Source organism: Sturnira hondurensis, unplaced genomic scaffold (genome assembly GCF_014824575.4).
Source record: "Sturnira hondurensis isolate 20B ecotype Veracruz unplaced genomic scaffold, ASM1482457v3 Scaffold0009733, whole genome shotgun sequence".
Classification (NCBI taxonomy): Eukaryota; Metazoa; Chordata; class Mammalia; order Chiroptera; family Phyllostomidae; genus Sturnira; species Sturnira hondurensis.
This window is the reverse complement of record NW_028082364.1, coordinates 1,932,773-1,954,579: the sequence shown is the minus strand read 5'-3', so window position 1 is coordinate 1,954,579 and position 21,807 is coordinate 1,932,773. Positions and strand designations below refer to the sequence as shown.

Sequence of the window (21,807 nt, the reverse complement as noted above, 5' to 3'; positions counted from 1 at the left end):
CTGTTTTGTGGGATGAATGTGCAGTAGTTAAGTCCCTGAAAACCAGAACTTCTCAGGTCAGGCTTCTTCAGTCGATGTTTTGTAAGGCCCATGAAACACCAAAAGCAACCCTGCCCACAACACTTTCCCTGACTTCTTGGGCTCACGCACGGAAGACAAACGCTTTGAGGTGAACTTCGGTGACTCTGCTTTTATGCAACAAGCCTGTTACAAAATCCCTCTCAGGAATGGCTTCAACAACCACGAGTCTAAGAAACGAAATTGTAAGAGGAGCCTGCAGATTTCCTTCTTCTTCAACACTAAGGCCAAGGTCTCCCGTCTTATCAGGAATAAAGGGCCTAAGGTTTACTGCCAGCCTGGACCGTGAAGGCAGGACAGTGAGATGCCCCGGCCACCTGGGAGGGGCCGTCTGCTGCGAACAGCCTGGTTACGGTCACCCCTCCTGTCCTGGGGGTGCGTCCCGCTGCCACCCCCATGGGGATGCGTGTCTGTGGAGGGATGGGAACCAAGTATTCCTCCATTTCCGAAGACCTGAACTTTGGTCCCTGGAACTGTTCTGGACGGCCCGGGAAGGCAGAGCTGCCTCCAACCCGCGTTTTGGTTAGATGCCTTTGGGTCCTCTTAAAGACCGAACACAGCAGGAGGCCGGGTGCCTCCATCCCCCTGGGAGTGCTCGCCGGGCAGCCCAGCTCCTCCCGCAGAAAGGTCTCTGTGGGCAGTGACCACGCAGCTTAATTCTTCTAGACCAAAGCGCTGCAGATTTATGCCCGTGAAGAGCAAACGTTGTTTGTAAGCCATTTAATTGTGTTACTGTCTCTCCGCTTTATCAGATGCTGCTGAGGCAGAGGGGGCTGTGCGGCCTTCGGAGCGCTCCCAGGCTTGGGCTCGGCCCCCACAGCCCAGCGCCCTCCCCACCCCGAGCCGCTCCCTCCAGACTCTTAATGAACTGCTAACACAACGGGACCGAACGGTATTTGTCTCCATCTGGGGTCCACGGTGAAGGCTGCATCGCCCACACTTCTGGGCTCTGAGGGAAGAGCCATTAACTGGTCCACACTTAGGTGCAAACCTGGTTTATTATGTTCTTTGGTTAAATATTTCTACACCGTTTCAGAGCATTGTAAGAACAAAGATAAGGACATCTTTATAGAAAGATTGAAAATGCTTCTGCTTTTTCAGAGCAAAGAATGGATTTACATTGAATGAATTTGCACTATTATAAATTCTTTTAATTAGGCTAGACTTATAAAAAGGTAGGGCTTTTGTTGCTGTTTGTTTTGAAAAATAGATCTCCCGGGCTAGCCAACATCGCTGTCCTGGGCTGCTCCTCCCGAGGTGGCTCGGAGAAGCTGTGTCAGCTCATCATGTCCAGGCCGCATGGCTCGGCTCCGCCGTCGCCGCGCAGGGCCTCCGCCACGTCTCTCCTGAACGCAGACAGGTTCTGGGTGAACCTGCGGAGAGAGGAAGAAAGCGCCGAGGGCAGTGGCCGGGCCGCGGCACAGGCGTCTGGAGGGCGGAGCCAGGGTGGAGTTCAGCACCCTGGAGAGGGCTCCAGGTCTGGCTGGACGGAGGTTTCCTTCCACCCTAACTAGCAGGACCGCCCTCTCAGAAAATGAAGGTTACCACGCAAAGCACTCTGACCGTTTTGAGGGGTGCATTTTGTGGTTTTGCTGTTTGAAAATTGCTTTTAAAACAGTCAAATCACACATTGACAGTACAGGAGATTATAAAGAACTGAAGCCTAGGTTGAGCTTAACGTATGAATTCCTATCAGCAGCAGAAGTCTTCCCAAAGGTAGGTAACAGTATCCTCATTTCACAGACGAGAAAACTGGACTCAGTGCTTCGAGAGAGGGGCACTGGGTTGGACCGCCTGGGCTCAAACCCTGGCTCTCCCACTTCTCAGCTGGGTGATCTCGGGTGAGTACGCAGGCGCCCGATACGAGGAGCTACCCCATGGGATGGTGGGAAGTGAGACTTTTTCCCCGGGACAATGCCCGTGAGTGCTCAGTGCACAGCTGGTGCTCAGGAAACACTGCCCTTGCCGGTCAGTCCTCCGGAAGTGAGGGGCGCTGGCCCGGGAGGCGGCACTCCAGTTCCCCAACCCCTGGGGAAGCCACCCCCACCCCGCTGGAGGCACCGAGGGTTCCCCGCTCAGTGCCTTCTGCCAGTTGCCCCTTCCTGCCCGAGGGGGCATCCTGGCAGGGAACGAAGGAAGAGTCTACAGAGCCCACCCACTTGGCCTCGCACTGGCAGAGCCCAGGCTGGTGACTCCAGGACACACTGGCCACTGGGATGGCTGACGTGCGTTTCCAACGGTGTGGCCCTTGAACACTACGGCTTTCCCAAGAGGGTGGGACAGGCAGCTGTTTTTCCTGCAAACGTCACTCCTTACTGTCAGTCTTCATCAGAAGCTCCCTGAACAGGTAGCTCCCCATTGGTGTCCCCACACCTGGCGCACGGCGGGTGCTCCATGACATCCTGTGCTCTGACGGATGGAAGAACTCGGGCACGGCTGTTAAGTGTAGGTCCCTCTTACTTAGGTCTCCTGGGCGACCCGGGGGTCTCTGCTGTCACAAAACCAGTCACCACCGCACCCCCTCTGCTTTTTTTTTTTGGACCAGCCACTCTTGAAGGCCAGGCAGAGGAGCTGGTCTTTGCTGCAAGCCCTGTGTCTCCGGGACCGCTCTTCTCTACAGTCGGCATCTAAACACCACTGCCAATCACCATGCTCTCCGTTTTACTAGTAAATAAACTGAGGACCCATGAAGCCGACGTACTCATGCCACGCAGCCTTCAAAGTCAGGGATGAATTTAAGTTGGAGTCACCTGACTTCAAAGGCCGTGCTGGTTCAAATGCTGGGAAGCCCTCCCCTGTCCTTTGTAGCAAATCTGAACTTGCTTTCTTTGGCTTTTTGTTGGTTACTTTTTATCTCTCTCCCGCTGGACTGTAAGCTTAAGCGGAAGCTGGGACTTGTTTCCCCCGGGCCCCGTGCAGTCCCTGGTACGATGCCTGCAGGACGCGGATGCCCAGTCACGATTACCAGGCGGGAGGGAAGGGAGCCAGGGTTCCGAGGTGTAACGGAACAGCCACGTGCACGGGTGAGCTGTGTTAGGCACGACCCGGCTCTTCTCCACAAACCCGGAATATCCCCCTCCCTTAGAGACGCTGAGCCCACCTCGTATTGCTTACCTGTCCCTGTTCTTGACGGACAGGCTCTGCTCCACGCCTTCCATCAGGTTCCTGAAGCACTGGGCAAGGCCCTCCTGCTTGGGGAGAGGCTGGCTGTCGATCAGGCTCGCCCTCAGTTCACTGAAATACTGTTGGGGGACAGGGCAGGCGTCAGACTCTGGCCCAAAGCTGGGGCCCGGGGAGAGGCCTGGGGAAGGGGCCAGGCCGGCTCCCAGCTGCCCAGGCTCCCGACTGGCAGGGGAACGCCGGCCCGGGTCCAGTCTGCGCCGTGAGCCTTTGCAGAAGACGGAAGCAACAGAGGCTTTCCTGCGCACAACTTGCGTTCCCCTTCCTCACAGAAACCTCTCGCCATGCCTGTTCTGTTGTCCCTGGAGACTCAGGCTGACGGAGTCCTCACCTCCTCTGTGGGGACTGGGCAGGCGGAGGCCTTCCTGACTCGTCTCCACTTGTCACGCAGAGGCTGGGAGAGGCAGGGCCTCTCAGGCAGAGGGGAGGACGGACTGATGCCCAGGAAGCCTGGGGTCCCACAATCCTCACAGCTTCAGGGAATCGCCCCCCAACAGCCCTGGGCTTTGTCTCAAGTCCCTGCCCTTTGGGGTCAGGATGGGGCGGCTCCGCTGAGGCGGGCACGAGAGGAGCCTGCTTAGTCCTGGGGGGGTGGTCTGTCGTACCTGGTCACACTGGACCCGCAAAGCCCCTTCTCCTCTGGGGATCGGGGAGCTTTTGCTCAAACAAAAGCTCTTGTGCTAAACACGGCCCCTAATGATCGGAAACAGCCTAATTTCGGCACAGAGACAACATTTTGCCAGTCATGAGTTTATCCTTCCTAGCCCAAACAGCATGGTATTTAATTTCCGTCAGACATTAAAACAGCTCACATCAAAAACCCACATAATTAATATGGAGTCAGACGAATACTTAAATACTATATATCAGAGGCATTAGATGTAAACCTCACTGTCTTCCTGAACAAGATTGGGAATGCACAGAACTACTTATTTTTCCTTTTTATAATGATGCAGTGACTCACACCAAATAGAAAATTATTAGTTTTTCATCCCAAACCATGAAATATTGCCTCCATCAGTAAAGTATAATATTGTGATGTCATAAGCTTTTTCTAAACACTGAATTTGCCCTTATTCTCTCTCAATCATTTTAAAAGAACTGCTCTCCTTTATAGAGCCTGGATTTAAATCACAATAACGCCGGGGGAAGATGAATGGCGGTGCTCCGGAATGTGGCTAAAATTGGATACTTCAGCACAGGTGAGTGATGAGACAGCGCCGCTCTTTTTGATATATTTTCTTCTTCTATTAGTTTCCTTCCAAGGCTGGGGTTTCAGTTTGAATTTTAATGTATGCGCCTCCCTCTAATCTCACTGTCTCTCCCCCCAGTACTATCTTATTGTACAGACAATTCATTCTCCGGAGCAGTAACGCACTGTTCCCACCCACCGCTGGGGGACAGGGGTGGCTTCCGGAGCCAGCCCCGGGCGGCGTGCACTTCGGGACTGGAGCCGTGCGCTCCCGGGTGAAGGGGCCTGACTCTGGGTTTGGTCCCCAGGGGCTGCTGCTACGGTCTAGGGCAGTGGGGATCCCAGACTTAAAAGGAGGCCAAGGAAGGGGCAAAAAGGATTATTGCTCAGAATTCCCTTGGAACAGGGGGAGGAGATGAGGGAGGGCTGGAAGGCCTGCTGGGCACGTCGCCTGCCCTGTGCGTGGGAGCTCCGAGTTCCAGAGGACCTGGCCCCTTGGCCTCTGCTTCACCGAAGAGGACCCGAGGCCTCTGGGGAGGGCCTTCTGGGGGAATACGGCTCTGCCCCCGGGGCTTCAGCGCCCAGCGCAGTGGCCCCTTCATCTTTTGCTGGCGCAGCTTCTGCCCCACCCAGAGCCCGCCCCTGGGGCCCTCCCTACGGCCCCACTCACCTTCTCATGGAGCAGGATGAGCCCCAGGAGGGGCCTGGACACCGACCACTGGTTCCGACAGTCTTCGAAGACGATGGTGTTCATGAGGACAGACATCATCTAGGGGACAGGGTCACATGAAGACACGGCTGCCGTGGCTCGGAGTCCCTCCAGCCGCTGGGCCCTGCCTCAGCCCGGAGGTGCTTCCCCTCCACACTAGGTCACCAGGTGAAAGCCCAGCTCTCCTTGCTTTCTGCCTCTCATTTCACCAGAGGTCAAGTCACGGGAGGGGAACGGCTCTCAGAGGGAGGAGCGGGACACCTGCCACGGAACTGTGGAACAGCCTGTTTCCTGCCGGCTCAGGCTGCGAAAGGCTCTCGTTTTCCCTCCTCTGATTCGGTCGCTCACACGCTCACTTCACTCCTGCATGTGCACCCACCCATTCTCTCAATCGAAGCCTGCAGGACAGCCAGTGGAGGAAAGACGCCTCATCACAGGCGCCTCGCACAGCCTCTGCCCTCGAACAGCTAGCTGGAAGCTCCCGGGGGCAGACCGCCAGGAGACAGCGGGAAGGACACAGGGCTGGGTGGGTGCCGTGCCGTGGGCATGCGGCCGAGGACAGAGACAGGTGGGCAGAAGCAAGACCCCAGTGCCAGGTGGGAAGGCCACGCCCGAGGATCTGCCCTTCCCCGTGATGGCAGTGGGAGCCAGCCATGGGCGTACAACAAAAGGGACACAGGCTCAGACTTGTCTGGGGACACAGGCGACGTGTCCTGTGCAGATGACGCGGAAGGAGGGAGGCTAGAGACGAGGCTGCTGGAAATCCAGGCAAGTGGCAGTCTCCGCAGCTCGCGCTCCTTTCCCCACGGAGGGCACAGGCCACCACGCACACCACCCCGCACTGGGCTCTGTGGACACTTGGTTCCCCCTCTGGCATTTCTGCAATCCGGTTCACACTCCGACCTCGGGCAAGTTGCCGCGCCTGTCCCTCTCTGTCCTGTGTCATTGACTGTGGAGAGGAAAGTAAGGGTCCAGCAGAAGGAAGCTCGGAGAGTCAAACGAGATGGCGGAGGGAGGAAGTGCTGTGAGGAGCACAGACGTTCCAAGTGCATAATGACCACAGGAACGGGCGCCTCTGCAGCTCCAAACACCTGCCGCTGCAGGCACACGTCCCCACCATCACCGCCATCGCCACCAGGACACCTGCCAGTCCCTGACTGCGTGCCCAGCCTCTCCGGGGAGAGGCGAGGTCTCCAGCCTGACCCCAAGCATCGTTTGCAGACCACGTGTTTCTGCGTGTGACCCAACGAGCCACCCAAAGTCACAGAGCCACACATGAAACTGACAAGCAAAACTAACAGACCCACGGAGACGGTCTAAAATATTACACGCTTCCCAGTGGAAAGGCGGACTGGGTGTTTTAGTGGGAAAGCTGCAAGTTAGAGGCGCTGAGCTTCTGCAGTAACTGACAAGCGTCCTGAAGTGGGGCGCCAGTTGCTTTATAGGGCTCTCCCGTGGGCTCGTTCGTCTGAGTGCGTGTATTTATGTCTGTAATAAGTAAGGGGATGTGTGGATAGAATACTTTTCTAAAAATAAAGTTAGCTAAAGTGGATGGCTTTTTCCCCCTTTTTACTCTTCCGGAAAAATGGAAATTAGTGAGCAAATCTGCTGAAATGGCACTGACGTGGCGTCTTCTTTGCAGAGTTCTTTTCCCTAATAATCGTGGAGGGTGTGGAGGAAGCGGCCCAGCCACGCGGCAAGTTCCTTCGGAGAAGGAAAATCTCCCTCCCCCACGAGGAAGCACACAGGGTGAGACGCCCAAGTCCAGAAGCCTGTCCCTGGTGAGGGGAACTCGCTGTGGGAAGCCCTCTGCGGTTAAGGTGGGGGACAGTGGGGATGCGAGGGGCGAGCTCTCAGCGACTGCGCCGGCCCACCTGGCCCCACTGTGCTGCCAGGCACCAACAGTGTGTACTGCGTAGAAGGAACGTAGGAGAAGTGGCCTTCTCCCAAACTGTTACAGGGATGGTCAGAATGGCCGTTTCCAGTTTGCCCGACCCAGGCTGCCATTTCCAGAGCCTATGTCCAAAAACACACACGAGCCACGTATTATCCTTGCTGTATTGTGCCCAGCCCAGGAGGGGACCACGTGGGAAGAGCGCAGGCCACCCCACACTGCCTCGCCACTTCCTCCTTTCCCTTTCTCGTTCCCACAGGCTTTGGCACGAGATAACAGGAAACCCCTCTCAACGAAGTGAAACCCACATGCCGTAGTAGGGGACAGGCTTTGGAGCCAGTCAGAACCGAGGCCAAATCTGGCCCGGCCACACACCCACCGAACTTAAACTCAGGAGGCTGGGCAAGCCACTCATTTCTCCGAGCTTTAGTTCCTTGCGTATGGGTGGGGACTGTAGGTAGGTCCTTGCCGGTGCCTGTTGGAACAAAGGAGCCGCCACCATGGCCACGTGCTGCTCCCGAGGCCCCGTGTGCGTGGGCAGCACACTCGGAGATGTGATCCTCCTCAGACCAGATATTAGTCATCTTTAGGGAAAAGGAATCAGCTGCTCTCTTCGCCTGCTGTCTGCCCATGTGGGTCAGTGGGACGCTACGGGAAACAAAAGCAGAGGGAAGACAAACGTGCCCTTCCCTGCCTGGACTACCCAAGCCCCACCATCTACGTTACCTTCCCTCTTTTAACATCTACACAGTCAGCACACTCTGGAATTCCTACACGTCTTTGTGGCCTCGTAATAGGAAAATGCACTTAGCATTTTCAGTGAAAAACCTATCCAATGAAATGCACGACAAAGTGGGTCTCTTTTCAAAGAAACAAGAATGTGGTCAAACAAAATTACGGGCGACCCCCTCTCCTCCAGAAAATCAGTTCGGGGTCCTGCCTACTGGGCCCTTGCATGGGGCTAGCTCTGCTACAAAAAAAAAAAAAAAGAAAAGAAAGAGAAGCAAAGAGGCTCCTTACCAATAAAGGCTTCCACTAGCCTCTGGGGGTCCCCGATTAGCCAACAGGGGTGCAAGCTCAGGGGAGACTAACAGAGGCACTTGCGCTGTGACTCCGTTGGGAAAGACCCGCCTATCCTCACAGGAAGGTGTACTGAACTCGAATCCTAGCAGATGTACAGGGCATCGCCGGGCAAGGAGGACTTATTTGGAACAGACAATAAAACGAGAACCAGCACAGGAGACAGGACACAGGGCCCGGTCTGTGTGAGAAGCAGTCAGCCCTACACAGGAAGCTTCTGAGAGAGACTTTCTGAGAGGCAGGAAGTGGAGCTGACGACCGGGGGAGGCTGGGCTGAGCCCAGGCTGTAAAGGCCTTTTGGGTCACGCGGAATGCAGAAACGAGTCTGGGCCGGGATGTGAATGGGAGCCTTCCATGGCCCATGGAGTGGGACAGTGACGGATGGGGAACTGAGGACCGGCACCCACGGGCAGCTGGAGGCAGGGGGCATGGCTGGAGCCCGCGGCAGGACTCCAGCGGAGAAGTGACGTGGACCTGGCAGGGCTGCGGTGGCAGACACGCAGAGAGATGACTGGCATTCCTGACTGCATGCCCCGATTTCTTCCCAGTAAATGAAGTCTTTCCAAGAAACATGACCTGATACGGAAGCCGCAGGTAAACACTGAGCTTTAAGGACATGGCCTCAAGTTCAAGGCTGCCAATGGAGAGAGAAGGGGTCAGGTGCTAGGCGTGGTGGGGAGGCGGTTGTGTCTAGCAGGTCAGTAGGCCAACAGTGAATGCGGGGGTAAGGAGCAGTGAAATGAACCCTAACCAGGGTACACACATACGCATGGCAGAGACGAGTACAGGCACGTGCTGGTGTGAAACACTCAGTGATAAACAGCGAGGCCGCTGGAAATCAGGGAGGGGAGCAGGAGACAGCACACCGCTTTAGCGAACAGGCACCCAGCACTCCCCGACGAGTACCCTATTTCACGGCCGAGCAACAGGAGGCATAATGGCAGGAGGGCCTCTCACACGGTCCTGATGCGGAGGGCGATGGATATTGTATTTCGGAATAAATGTATTACCCCACAGTAGGAGGTCCGAAGTTTCATCACCTCTCATCTATTGCCACATTCTCCCTGTTTCATGGGGGGATTTGGTTAAATGGACATAAAACCTTCAGAACCAGCAGGGGAAGGTTATTTCACGTATCATGTTCACAGTGTTTCTGAGTGGGGAGAAGCGGTATTTTTGTGGAAAATTCATGAGGCCCTCAGAAGCACTTTCCCTTGAAGACTGGGCTCTGGCTCACATCTGAACCACAGCGGATGGCACGATGCCGCTCAGGTTTGAGGGTTTTTATTTATAGTTGTCTAAATGGCGTATCGAGTACTGGCCCAGGGGCCCGGGAGATGATTCCAAGATGTTGCTGAGATTTGCGAGCTCTTTTGCCCCGGTAATCTCCCAGGGGTCCTAAGAAACGATAGTGACCGGAAGTGCTGGGAATCAAACCTCGCTCCATGGTTTCTTCAGACACTGGCTGACCGCCTCCTCTGTGCCGGGGTCAGGGTCTGACCCCAGGGACCCAGATATGCAAGGCCCGGTCCCAGCCCTCAGAGCTCACGGTCAAGTAGGGGAGAACACGCACAGTAGTTAAACGACGACAAGACAGTACAGCAAGCACCACAAACATAGGTCCACACAGGGGGCGTTGAGAGACCAGAGGCGGCTGGCAGACTGCCTCGGGCTGGGGCGGGGGCAGGCGGGGACCCCCCAGTGTGTTGTAGGGAAGGAGCCAAGGTGGTCAGGTGAGAAGAAGGGCAGGCAGGTGCAAAGGTGTGGGGAAGTGGGGTGACGAGTGGTTCTCCGGGGCCGGACAGGAAGTGTGGGCCGCGCTGGTGACGGGCCTTGTCAGGCGCTAGACAAGGTGGACTGCATCCTGCAGGACACGGGTGGTGTTCAAGGAACCCTCCCAGCAGGGACGTGGAGAGGTGAACTGCCTCTGTAACCATGGCGCCTGTAGAAGTCTGGGCCTCCTGACTTCTTCCAAGAAGACGCGGCTTTTTGTCCTGTTCTAGGACTGGGAAGCCACAGACGGGCTGCCTGCGTGTCCCGGGCCGCGGTCAGGACGCACCTCAGTCGGCGCACCTGCCCTGCTGCTCGGTGGCCAGCGCCCTGAGAGACGGCACTGCCATCACTTCCGCTGGCCCGCAGCACATAACTTAATAGTGTCCCCTGTCAGGAACGGTTCTCTTTGTCAGAAAGCTTTTTATTGATGCTCAACCTTCATTTTCCCTTTCTTAATATTATCCCATTATGCCAATACTCCATTGTGCCAGGCTAAGTAATTCCCTTTCCTCCCTGGCATTTACATCCTCCGAGTATTTATAGACTTATCAGATGCCCCATTTAGTTGTCACTTAGGCTGGCTATACATATTTAGCTTCTTTAATCTGGCCCCATAAGCCAACCCTTCCATTCTCCTAAATCACTTGAGTTACTCTCCTCCAGGTTTCTGTCAATTTTGTTTCTAGCCTCTCTGTAATTCAGGGGGCTCAGAAAACAGACTGGGGGGCAGGGGGAGTGGGAGGGCCTGCTCCCTCCGTGGGATGGGAGCATAGCATTTGCATAGGGCGGGGCTTCTTCCTTAAAGGGCAGCCTCCCTTAAAGTGGTCCAAGCTTCTGGAGGGGCTAGGAACTCTGCAGGCTTTTCAAGTCAATATTCTACTCTCAGCTCTTATTATGTGCTAGGTGCACCCACACAACACATGTTCTGACCTCCTACTGTATGGCAGATTCTGTGGTACAGAACTGAATAAAGTGCGGTCCCCGTAGCCTCATGGAGCGTGACAGCCTATATATTTATTAATCTCCTGTTGTCCGCACGTCAAAGTTGTCTCCTTCTAATCTTAAGGGTCTCGGAGAAATCATCCCTAAATGCACTTAACTCTAATTGACGCTTTTAGCTCCCCGAGTGGGACTTCTCTGTCCCATCTAAAACGAGATGCCACATTAAGTATGGGCATTAACACAGGGCTCCTGCTTTGGGCTTTCCTTCTGCTGGGTCTCTCTGGGGCCTAAGAGATTTCTCTTCAGGTCTTGCACTTTCCTTCGCTGTACTTCCTGGCAGTTTATTTCTTATTCTTTGTTCCTATGACCTCAACTAAATGTGCCTGTGAGTGTTTTGCTTTTCCGTGGCACCCGCGTTCCAAGTTATGGGGCGGGCTGAGGGGGTCATGGAGAGAGCTCTAAGGCAGTGAGTGCTGGCTCAAGTCTTGGGGAGTCTGGGCATGAGACCCCAGGACAGAGCAGTTCAGCCGCCTCTTCCTGGGGCCCAGTTCAAGTAAGGCACAGAGTTCTCCAGGGAGGCGCTGTTCCCCTTGAAGAAGTGGAGTAACTAACCCAAGGTCACAGGCAGGAAGCACGGGACTGTCCTTCCATGCTGGGGGTGCCGACTGCAGAACCTGTCTGTTCTGATTGTGATAAAGTAGAAACTCCTCAACCGATACAGAGAATCTGCAGGGGAACAACCTTCAAAGGAGGACGGAACTGCCTCTGTCTGGAAGCACGAGTCTGTATTTCCCAAGCACAACAAGGGATACGCAGTCGGCACGTAAGGGTCGGCCGGGTTGCAACGCACAGGAAGCAGTAGTNGGCAGGAAGCACGGGACTGTCCTTCCATGCTGGGGATGCCCACTGCAGAACCTGTCTGTTCTGATTGTGATAAAGTAGAAACTCCTCAACCGATACAGAGAATCTGCAGGGGAACAACCTTCAAAGGAGGACGGAACTGCCTCTGTCTGGAAGCACGAGTCTGTATTTCCCAAGCACAACAAGGGATACGCAGTCGGCACGTAAGGGTCGGCCGGGTTGCAACGCACAGGAAGCAGTAGTAACTCACAGAAGGGGGGATCAGGAGGCCTTGACCTTGTTCTTCAAGGAGTGATCTGACTGCGACCCAAAAGAAAGTCTTCCCTAGCGTACGACACAAGCTCATGGCCGCCCCGCAGGCTGCTGCTGTTGCCTGAACTCTCCAAGAGTTAGGACAGAAACGAATACAAGGCCCTGACTCACAGTGCCAGCACACTAATACACTCTGGGAAAATCTCACAGAATTTACCCTTCACGCATGTGCAAGACCAGTAACAAAATGAAGAAATCATGCCATCATTAAGCCAACTCTCACTTCATACCGTTCCATTCTTCCATAAAACCAAAGAGCTCCTCACCCCCCTCACAGTGCCACTCAGAGAAAAGGCTGCGGGAGAGACCCGGCCCTTTATCCTGCTGCCTCCAGGGGACAGGCATGGACGGGTAGGAAGAAAAGCCTGGAAGGGAGGAGAGGCCAAGGCCCTGGGAAGCCTCGCTCTGGAGAAAGTGGCACCGTCAGGAGCTGCACCCTTTGGTGTGTTCCGGGCACCAGCATTTAGTGGCTGTGTGACTGTGGGCAAGTTATTTGGCCTCTCTGAACCTCTGTGTACTTTCCCCACGTGGGTGCTATGAGAATACATTTGTTAATGTACTTGTGCTCCCAAGTTCGAAAATATCCATACCGGCCTTATCTACCCGTTGGGACAGAATTTCAGAAGAGACTTAGGTGTGAAGACGTTATATAAAAGGAAAGCGTTAGGAAGCTCATTTTCCTTCTTGCCTGGAGCATGCGGGAAGAGTGAGTGTGAAGAAGTCAGTTTGGGGCCGACAGAGGGGCACAGGAAAAAGCGACTGTTTTTCAGAGTGCAGGCGCACCTGACACATTCAGTGAGCCCGCCTCTGGGTCAGGGAGGCGATGCTCCGTGGTCCATCTTGTCCTTGCAGCTTCCTTGTCTGTGAGGACAACAACTGCGACAGATGAAACTTAGGCCAGACAGGGCTGACTTGAGGACCGGAGACCAGGCAGAGTAGCCAGGCCTCGTAGGGACCCATAAGTAGGGACAAGGGGCTGCCAGGGCCTTTCCCAGTCTCTCCCCCGCCCCCTCTCTGGAACTGCCTGGCCCCTCATCGAGATTCTCAGCAGGTCGGCTGAGTTTCCCCTCGCTGCGGACTGGCTACTCCTCTGAGTACGTGGCAGGGGCTGGCTGCCCACGGCTCTTGATTTTTCAAGTCTTCAATTCAGGTGAAGACCAGAGGTTGACCAAGACCTTTTAAATGCTGATTTTTAAATCTAGGGGGGGACCCACTGAGGCAGCTTGTGCCAAGGGTTCACCTCTTGTCCAGTCAGTTCTCCAAAGAAGGGCCCTCAGCTCAGTCCAGGATTTGTGAGTGATGGAGTACCGCACGCCTCCCCTTGCCTTCCCTCACTCCACCAGTCCTGCTTCTGGTCTCCTTGAAATCTGTCCTGTGGAACAAAGAGGACTGCCCCCCACCGGCTGGATGGCTTCGGGTGAGCTACCTGACTTCCCAGAGCTGCAATGACCCTGTTTTGACTATAAAATGGAGGTGAAAATGTCTGCCTCACAGCTGGTGAGACCTAAATAGAACACACACACTAGACGTGTGCATGTAAGGACGTGCGCACAAAGCACTGAGCCCACAACCTAGCGTGTGATGATTATTGTTACTTGTTTTCCATCACATCATTTGTCGCCATAATTCTCTGAGTCTGAGGTGGCCCTTCCACTGTGACGGCTCAGGCCCTAGTGGCCCCGCAGAGAGCAGGGTGTCTGTGACCAGATGGAGGAAAGGTCTGGCTCTTTGAGGGGGTGTGGCAGTCCTTCCCCTTGCACGTGAGAGGAGTCCCCCACCCAGCACGTGCTGGTTAGCTCGGTCAGCCTCGCTGTGACACCCGAGCAGGCTAGGACCCTGCTGGTGGGCCCTGGCTTGGCTTCAGGGTGAGTCAGGACAGTGACCTCAGGTGTCATCTTCAAGGTCACAGAGACACCGCTCAGAGAAGAAAGACTGCACTTAAAAGTGCCCGTGAAAACCTGACAACTCCCACACGTGAAGAGTGGACAGCGCCACCGCCCGTGCCTCGCCAGCGTGAAAAGGTGGGGTCATCTGCGGTGCTTTCTTTTTCTGAGAATTCTCCAAAACGACAACAAAACTGACCCTTTGGAACACAAACTGTTCCTTTCCCCAGAGGTGGTCTCCGTACGTGAGATATGGACTAGAAATTTTCCTTGCAGAGGCTTTTACAAAAGATACGTTTAGTGAACTATTTCTGTCCTTAACCTACAGCGATAGCCACTGACGCCAGCCCCTGTTAAGGCAGACGCTAAAACCACCTTGCTCGCCACTTGCCACTGGGGCGATGTGCCTCACTCTGCCCTGCTGGGCTCAGCGGGCTGCAGCTCTCGGCGGCGTTTCCCTAGGAAGCGTGGTCTGTCCGCCCGCCCTCCGTGAGTGGGAAGGGAGAGGCGTGCCCACTGGTCGTGTCTGCATGGCCCCCTGTCCACTCCGAGAGCATCAGCTGCAGACTGACAGCTGAGCCGCAGATGAAAGGAGGATGATGGGCGGTGGCAGCTCTAATTCATAAAGAGCGCCCTTGGCGCCCCTGGGAGCGCCCCATCCAGCCGCTGGCACCCAGTGACTTCACAGCAAGTCACAAACTGTATCATATTTTTTTAGATTAAACGCAAGGGCTAATGGACATATGGCTTATTTATTTCAAATTCTTCTTTTATGAAGGAGTGGGCTCCTGGAAAACATTATAATTCCCCTATTCTATAAACACACAAGTATAATTGCAAAATGACATCATTCTGTTTTCATTTAATTACTCCTGAAATGCTTTCTATTTAATATTCATTACTCAAAAGCTAATTTAAAAGAGAAAGAGATGAGACTTATTCAAAAAGATGTACTGTCATTCACAGCAATAGTTATCTAATATACAGAAGTTAATAAAGCAGATTAATCTACAAGTCCCTTTAAGCCATTCTTGAGTTTTGAACAACTGCCTCTTTGACCTTTCACCCTCACGCTGAGCACCAGTAGCAGGTGCTGTACAGAAATTATGGCTGCGCCTCTGAAGGCAGAGTCTTTTCTTACTTCGCTTCTGACCAGCAGCTGACCCTGTAGGAGTGATTGTTTCTGGTGCCGGCCTAAAGGCTACATAAACCAGTAGCAGACTAACAAAAGGCTACACAGACCAGCTGCCTCGCCTAAGGGCACCATCCGAGGCTGACACCTCTGCTCCGTCTCCGAACCGCCCCCCCCATTTGTTTCCCTGCCTGCATTTCCCCCTTGTTATTCTGTGTGAGGGGGGGGGCAGGGGTGGGCAGAGGAGAAAGCCCCCTCGAACTTGACTTCTGAGTATTCCGTGTCAAACTGTGCCATTATGATGCTAATCTAGGTCTGATTTAGCAACTTTAATAAGAGGCTAAGCCCTCTTGTAATTAGATAATAAAATTTTATTATGTATTTTAATATTAAAAGTCTTAAAATCAAACTCTTCAAATCATACACTGGTACAGAACTAAGGTACTTAAGTACAGTGGCCCCAGAAAGGGAGCGTGAGGAAGCACAGTGTGGCTAATTTTTGACGCTCAGAAATGTAAACACGGAATTCCTACGTGGTGGCAGCGAAAGCTCCGACGTCCTTAATTACGTGCAGGGACAAGCGGATGCGTTCAAGTCTGGAGCGCACTGTACCACTTCCCGCAACGGCGCGAGATGGCTTTGACAGTTATTTCTTGGATACAAATTACACAAGTATAAAAACAACCCCCATAATGATTAAATGCAGTTATGTACATGGGAGAATACCAGTGCAAATGGTAACATATTTAAATGGTTTTCCTTCATTAAAAAAATTATATATGATATTAAACCATCAATCACTGTTGGGGCACAGGAGTTTCCACGTGCTGTCGCCGGCTGAAATAAATGACTTGGAGACTGAATTCTGGCTCACTCAATATGGTGCCTCCGCTGCCGCTCAGGCCCCCAACTCTCTGCTGGTTTGTGCTACATCTGGTAGATTCCATCCCTTTCAATTAATAAGGGCAGTTACGCTGTCAATGGATTACATCTCTAAACTGTGCTTAGAGGTAGAAAGAACACATGTCCTAGTGAAAACAAAACAAAACAAAACAACACGTCTCTCTGTTCTGTTAACCAGATAGTTCTGGAACTATATTTGAAGTAGTTATTTCTCTCTTCACGCGTGTGTGGAGTGAGATGTTGTTGTGGAATTTCGGCAGGGTTACAAGGTGGCAGACGGTAACAACTAGCTCATCTTAGCATCACCAGTTAGTTTATTTCGCAGTAAGTGGTCAATGATCACGGTGATTTGGTGCCTAATGCCACTGCCTGCAGACTGGACTTTGGAAGTCTAATTCTGTTTTTCTTAAGGTTTTATTTATTTATCTTTAGAGAGGAAGAGAAGAAGAGAGGAGAGAAATATCAATGTATGGTTGCCTCTGGTGAGTCCCTGCTGGGAACTGGCCTGCAACCCAGGCATGTGCCCTGACTGGGAATCGAACCTTGATCGTGTGGTTCGCAGGCCCGCGATCAATCCACTGAGCTACACCAGCCAGGGCTAATTCTGTTTTTCTTTTTGGCTTGTTTTGCAGACAGTCATCGACTAGTACGAGGTGCCAGGCTCCACCAGGGGCTGGGACAAGTACCGAGATGGTGATAATCTTTGGGGAAAACAAGGGATTCTGGAAAGACAGGCCTTATGGCCATAATGCTAATTTGATGATTTATTAATCAAGAATAGGTTACTATTATAACTGGTTTTTCTGTTTTAAAATACCACTCTTTTTTGGTTATAGTTGAAACAGTCATTCAATAATTCTGTAACAAAAATGAGGTCAAACTGGCAAAGATGATATATGAAAAGGATACAGACTAAAATCCTCCGTCTAAACAAGGAGAAATAATTTATAACGTCATGGATAAGATGCCATTGAAATGAAAAAAGAGTGTTTTTTATTTTTAAACACATAAACTTGACTTTTCTACGCTGATCTTCAGCGGTGGCAGTCACATACTCATCATTCTCCCCCGTGGACATCTATTACCTATTATCTAGATAATTTTGTCCAGCCCTGGTTCTTCTACATATTCTGATTTCACCCTGAATCATCAGATTTTACCGCATCCCTTCCGTATGCAAAATAACACATCCTTTAAAAACGAATGAAACAAGTGTGCTTTGGAAATTATCAAAGCGCCAGAGAGAAATACAAATACCGCTGTAACCGGGCCACAGGAGCTGGCGTGAGAAACGCAGGGGACCGTGCACTGGGGACCTCAGGTTCTGAAATGCTCTGCTACCGTCCAGCACAGAGGGGCAAAACTAGCAACCAGACATTCAGTGCTGACCTGCGGCGTGCTTTTATTTTTTCTTTCCAGTTTTCCGTTAGTGGCCAACACTTTAAAATCTAGATCTCTGGCTCCTCTTTGGGGGTCCGTCTCAATGTACCTGGCAACACCTAGCCTTCGCCCTCCCTTTTCCCAGGGAAGCAGTTCTCTGGAGCTGTGAGGACGATGCCCCCTTCAGACAGGAATGGGCACTCAATGTAGTGTTTTTCCCAGGCCAACTCATTCACGTTTTCTGCTTGGCTCTAAGAGGCACCTTGGCTTGCGGACTGGAAGGTGAGCAAGAAGGAGGCTCAAAAGAACCCAGGTGTGGGCTTCGGACTTGCCAATGTGGGAAGACCTTAAGAATGACCTTTGATAGAGCTAATGGTACTCAGTAGTAGAAGCTTCCATTAGAAAAGAGGAGCTGTTTATGACCAGGGGAAGGTGAAAAATGGTGTTCTGTACTGACAAGTCAGTGACGAAAATCAGGAGCAGGACGAGGGATGTGCAGGGGATGGGGATGGATGCAAACCACTTGTTGCTTCCGCACCTCCATTACCCGGCTGCCCTGCTGCGCCTACCCCAGCACGATCGGGTGCGCGGCGAGCGCAGGGGCCACCTCAAAGGCATGGAAGGAGGGTCACAGAAGCACATCAGGAGACAGTCACACTGCTGACTCTGCCCTTCTCAAGGAGACATGTCTTGCTAAAGTTCATACCCTCAGTGCCTGGATATGGCACTAACGCTTGGGTTTGGGTGGAGCAGGGGAGAGAGGAAACCCTGTTAGCTCTGCTCCTGCCGCCTTGGGGACGGCGGGGACCACCGGGCGTCGAGGTACCAGCTGGCGACCTTTCTCTCCCTTGTCCGTTGCCTCTTTGGGTCACTGCCCATCTGTTTCGCCCCGGCTGCAGCACCAGGTTGAGGTGTAGGGTGACACCCTAAATCATTCTACCTTAAGGATGGCCCTGGTGGGACTTTCTGGAAGCTCAACTTGCCACACTGCTAGTGCCTAAAATACACACACTCATTCAGAGGAATCACCAAGCGGCTACAGCTTTGTGGTTGGCATCTGAACTCGGGAGTTAAATGGGCCTAGGCTAAAATTTTAGTTTTTCTACTTATTGAGCAAGTGACCTTGGGAAAGTGACTTAATCATCTGGTGCCTCAGTTTCTGTGTCTGTAAAATGGAGACCACGTCCCAGAGGTACTGTGATGACGAGATCTGATGAAATACGCACATAAAGCGCGTCGGCCAGTGCCCGCCCAGAGTAAGCACGTCCAGTTTGTCAGTGTTACTTGTTCCCTAGGCGTACACACCCCGGGCGCGCAGGGCAAGCTGGGAAGGCCGAGCTCACAGCAGCTTCTGCGGAAACCAACTGCGTCCCGACACGGTCTAATGACCGACACGGTCTAATGACCGACCCCTGGCTTCCTTCAAACCTTTTCAGTCCACGTTACCCTCTGACCCCCCTGCGAGTGCCTGTCAGTGTGTGTTTCTGATATCAATCTACTGTCATATTTTTGATAATAAAGTTGCGAATCCACCAGACTGAGCTAACGGGTCATGCGGAGGGCACACATCCTATTTAGGGTTCACGAGAAATGCCTTTAACAGCATTACAAAATCTGGCTAATCATTTTTTAAGAGGCTAAGAGACATGAATATATTTCATCTGCCTAAGTGTTTCCCACAGTGAGAGTCTCGCGAAGTTTCCACAGGCCCAAACCTCCCCATCAGTTAAATGTGCGCCTGCACTCTTCCCCGCTTACGATTACGGAATGGAATCTTAAGTATGAACGATGTCTTGGCTAGCATGTCAAAATGTTGAGCAATAGCGTTTCAATCTAAACGCAGAAATGAAAGAAGAGCAGACGATTTCCCTCTTGCTGTAATTCACTTTGGGATGTATGTCATGCAGAGCACTGTACAAAAGCAATTTTCATTGATTGACTGACTGATTGAGGAAAAGGGTGAATGTTCTCGCAGCTTACGTCCCTGCTGGAGTGTGATTCTTATAGCTCCTGACAGCTCTTCACAATCTGTAGTTAAATGCCAGGTTAGCGCAAAAAGTGGGGTGGGGGGAGGGTATTTGGGTTTCTGATACTTGATCCAAACAGGGAAATAGATGAGGGCAAGACATTTTCACACCTAAATGTTCCACTTCGTCCATTCAACACAGAAATATATTTAGATTTTAGAGAATGTAATTGCTAACCTACCTTGTTAGTAAGTCAACCACATAATCTAATCTAATCAGCAGGAACACTGCCGCTCACACGGTTTTTGTTGCACTTCAGCAGAAGGAGCTACTGGCACTAGAGAGATTAGTTCTAGCGGACATTCTGACTTAGAGAAGCACTCGGAGTTGGCTCTCTGTTCTTACAATCCGGAAAAGAGGAAGTCACGTCTCTGACACGGCCCTGTACTTCCACAAAACTCACTCCTCCGTTTACCTAATTTGGGCAAATCCTACGCTCTGGGAGATAACGAAATGAATGTTGATCTATGGGTTATGGATGCAAACACTTATCGTGACCAGTGGTAAAACTGGAAAAAAAAAATGTCGCCGAGAAGTTGCATCTTCTAAATTACGGCCGCGCATCAGGGCCTCCTCACGGTTACCACCGTCCTGTTCTTAAAATTTCGGCTTATCTTTCTAATGGCATGTAAACACACAGGGAATTTTTTTCTTAATATATGTAAACTGGGTTTTTCCCAACCGCAAAGTAAAAACAATGGTGGCTAGAAAATGATTCTTACTTGAAATGGAGCTACTTAATTGTCGTGCGTCTTCGAATGGACTCAATGTAATGCTTGTAAAGTCAGATTGGTTTGAAAAACGTGACAGCTAACTTATCTGGAGAATGCTCTGAACAGCACGGAAGAGCTAACGCCACACGGCAGGTCAGGGTAAACACAGCTGAGGTGAGAGGCCCTTCGGATGTCTGTCCCAGGCGGCCGCACACGAATGGAGGGCCCGCCGAGCTGCTGGGAAACCCTTTACTCGGCCTCATCTGCTTTGGAAGCTTCAGGAGATCATTTCTGCAATTCGGAATCAACACTCCTCCTGCAATGACGCTGCCAGCGATATGGATCCAGGTTGGGGGGAAAAACAATTCAAACTAGTAGATAATTGCAGCATCATTGCATCAGTTTAGTTTTAAAGAGCTGACAAACCCTCTCTAAACTCCAAGCACAATTAGTCATCAGGGTCTAGTTTTTCAGCACGGTTAAGCAATTTGTAACCCGTTCCTTTTAATAGGGTTAGGCGTTACTTAGCGGACACAGATGTCTTGGAAACTGAAACCTCGAGTTACGCAGCAGCAGCCTTGTTCATTACTTTCTGGGATAGGCAAATCATCTATAAAATCAGCGTTTAATGGGCAACCAATGAATAATCAATGGCTCACTTTTCATCTGAGTGTGAAATGAGAATAATCTAATACAAAATCCCTCTGGTAAGGGGCCGAGTCTTGGGCTCTGCCGCTCTTCAGGGCTGATTTATAAGGTCTGAGAAGCTGATGTAAACAGATGATCAATGGGACCCATCCTTGCTCATAATAACCCCCAACTGGCCCACTCCCTCTTTTCCAAGTCCATCCCTGCAGGCTATTAGCTCCGTCCAGCTAATTCTTCCCACTGCCCAGCCTGCTGCTTTTACTCTGGCCATCCGTTCAGCCCAGCCGACTCAGAAGTAATTTTATACGCAGCAGAGAGAGGGTGGAATTGATTTTTCACTCAGCACTCAGTTCCCATCTGAATAATTATCAATTTTACTGCCTCATAAAGGGAAGAGTCAAAATTTCAAATCAATTCAAAAGAGCTTTTGAGACGACAGAAACTGTGCATAAGAATAGAGGTCAAAGTTGTCAGTGACCTAAGGAGATGATGTCAGATATTATGAGGCCCGATAGTTGACATCAGAGGCACTCAGGATGATATAACCTAGTGCTAATGCAAATCGTATTTATGCTGACTACCAGATACCAGTCATTAATATTTAAAATGCTATCTGAAAGCCTACATTCCAAATAAATAGAATGTATTCCACTGTTAATAAAGATGTATCACTACTTAGTCCTACACTACAAAGTAAAGGGTTACCAAGTGTTATTAACACAGAGAAATTACTTAAAGCAACGAACGCATGGTGCCTCTGAGTGCAGACAAACCTGACGGTCCCCTGCACTGCCACGTGACTTGCTCTGCATTGCCTCACGGCACTTGTCCGGGACCAAGGCCTGTTGATTTTTGCTAAAATTTTCCACCCATGTCAAAGTTCCTGCCAAAGCGTATAGGACAATGCTGAGACCACGGCTGAGTGCCGGTAGGGGGCATTTGGCGACCTTGTTGCCTGCCATGGTGGGGCGGGGGCTGGTCCGGTCCCTGGCCGATCCATGGGTGTTCATGTTCTCCAGGGGCTCCGTTCTCCAAGTCCGTGGTTCTCAACCTTCTCCTTGCAAACACCTAGGGCTACGGCACGCTGCCGACGGTACCAG

At 52.0% G+C, this 21,807-nt stretch overlaps 1 protein-coding gene across 2 annotated transcripts in view; it reads right to left on the bottom strand.

The window, feature by feature from the left end:
• Positions 1 to 1,073: 1,073 nt before the first annotated feature.
• Positions 1,074 to 21,807, bottom strand: part of RANBP17 (RAN binding protein 17) — a 239,136-nt gene continuing 218,402 nt past the window's right edge. For both annotated transcript variants that reach the window (XM_037057757.1, XM_037057758.1), the window contains 3 exons: positions 5,121 to 5,219; positions 3,193 to 3,320; positions 1,074 to 1,451 (listed from right to left, as the gene is read on the bottom strand). In XM_037057757.1, coding sequence (XP_036913652.1) covers positions 1,355 to 1,451; positions 3,193 to 3,320; positions 5,121 to 5,219 — 324 coding nt within the window. In that variant the 3' untranslated portion in view covers positions 1,074 to 1,354. The remainder of the gene's footprint in view (positions 1,452 to 3,192; positions 3,321 to 5,120; positions 5,220 to 21,807) is intronic.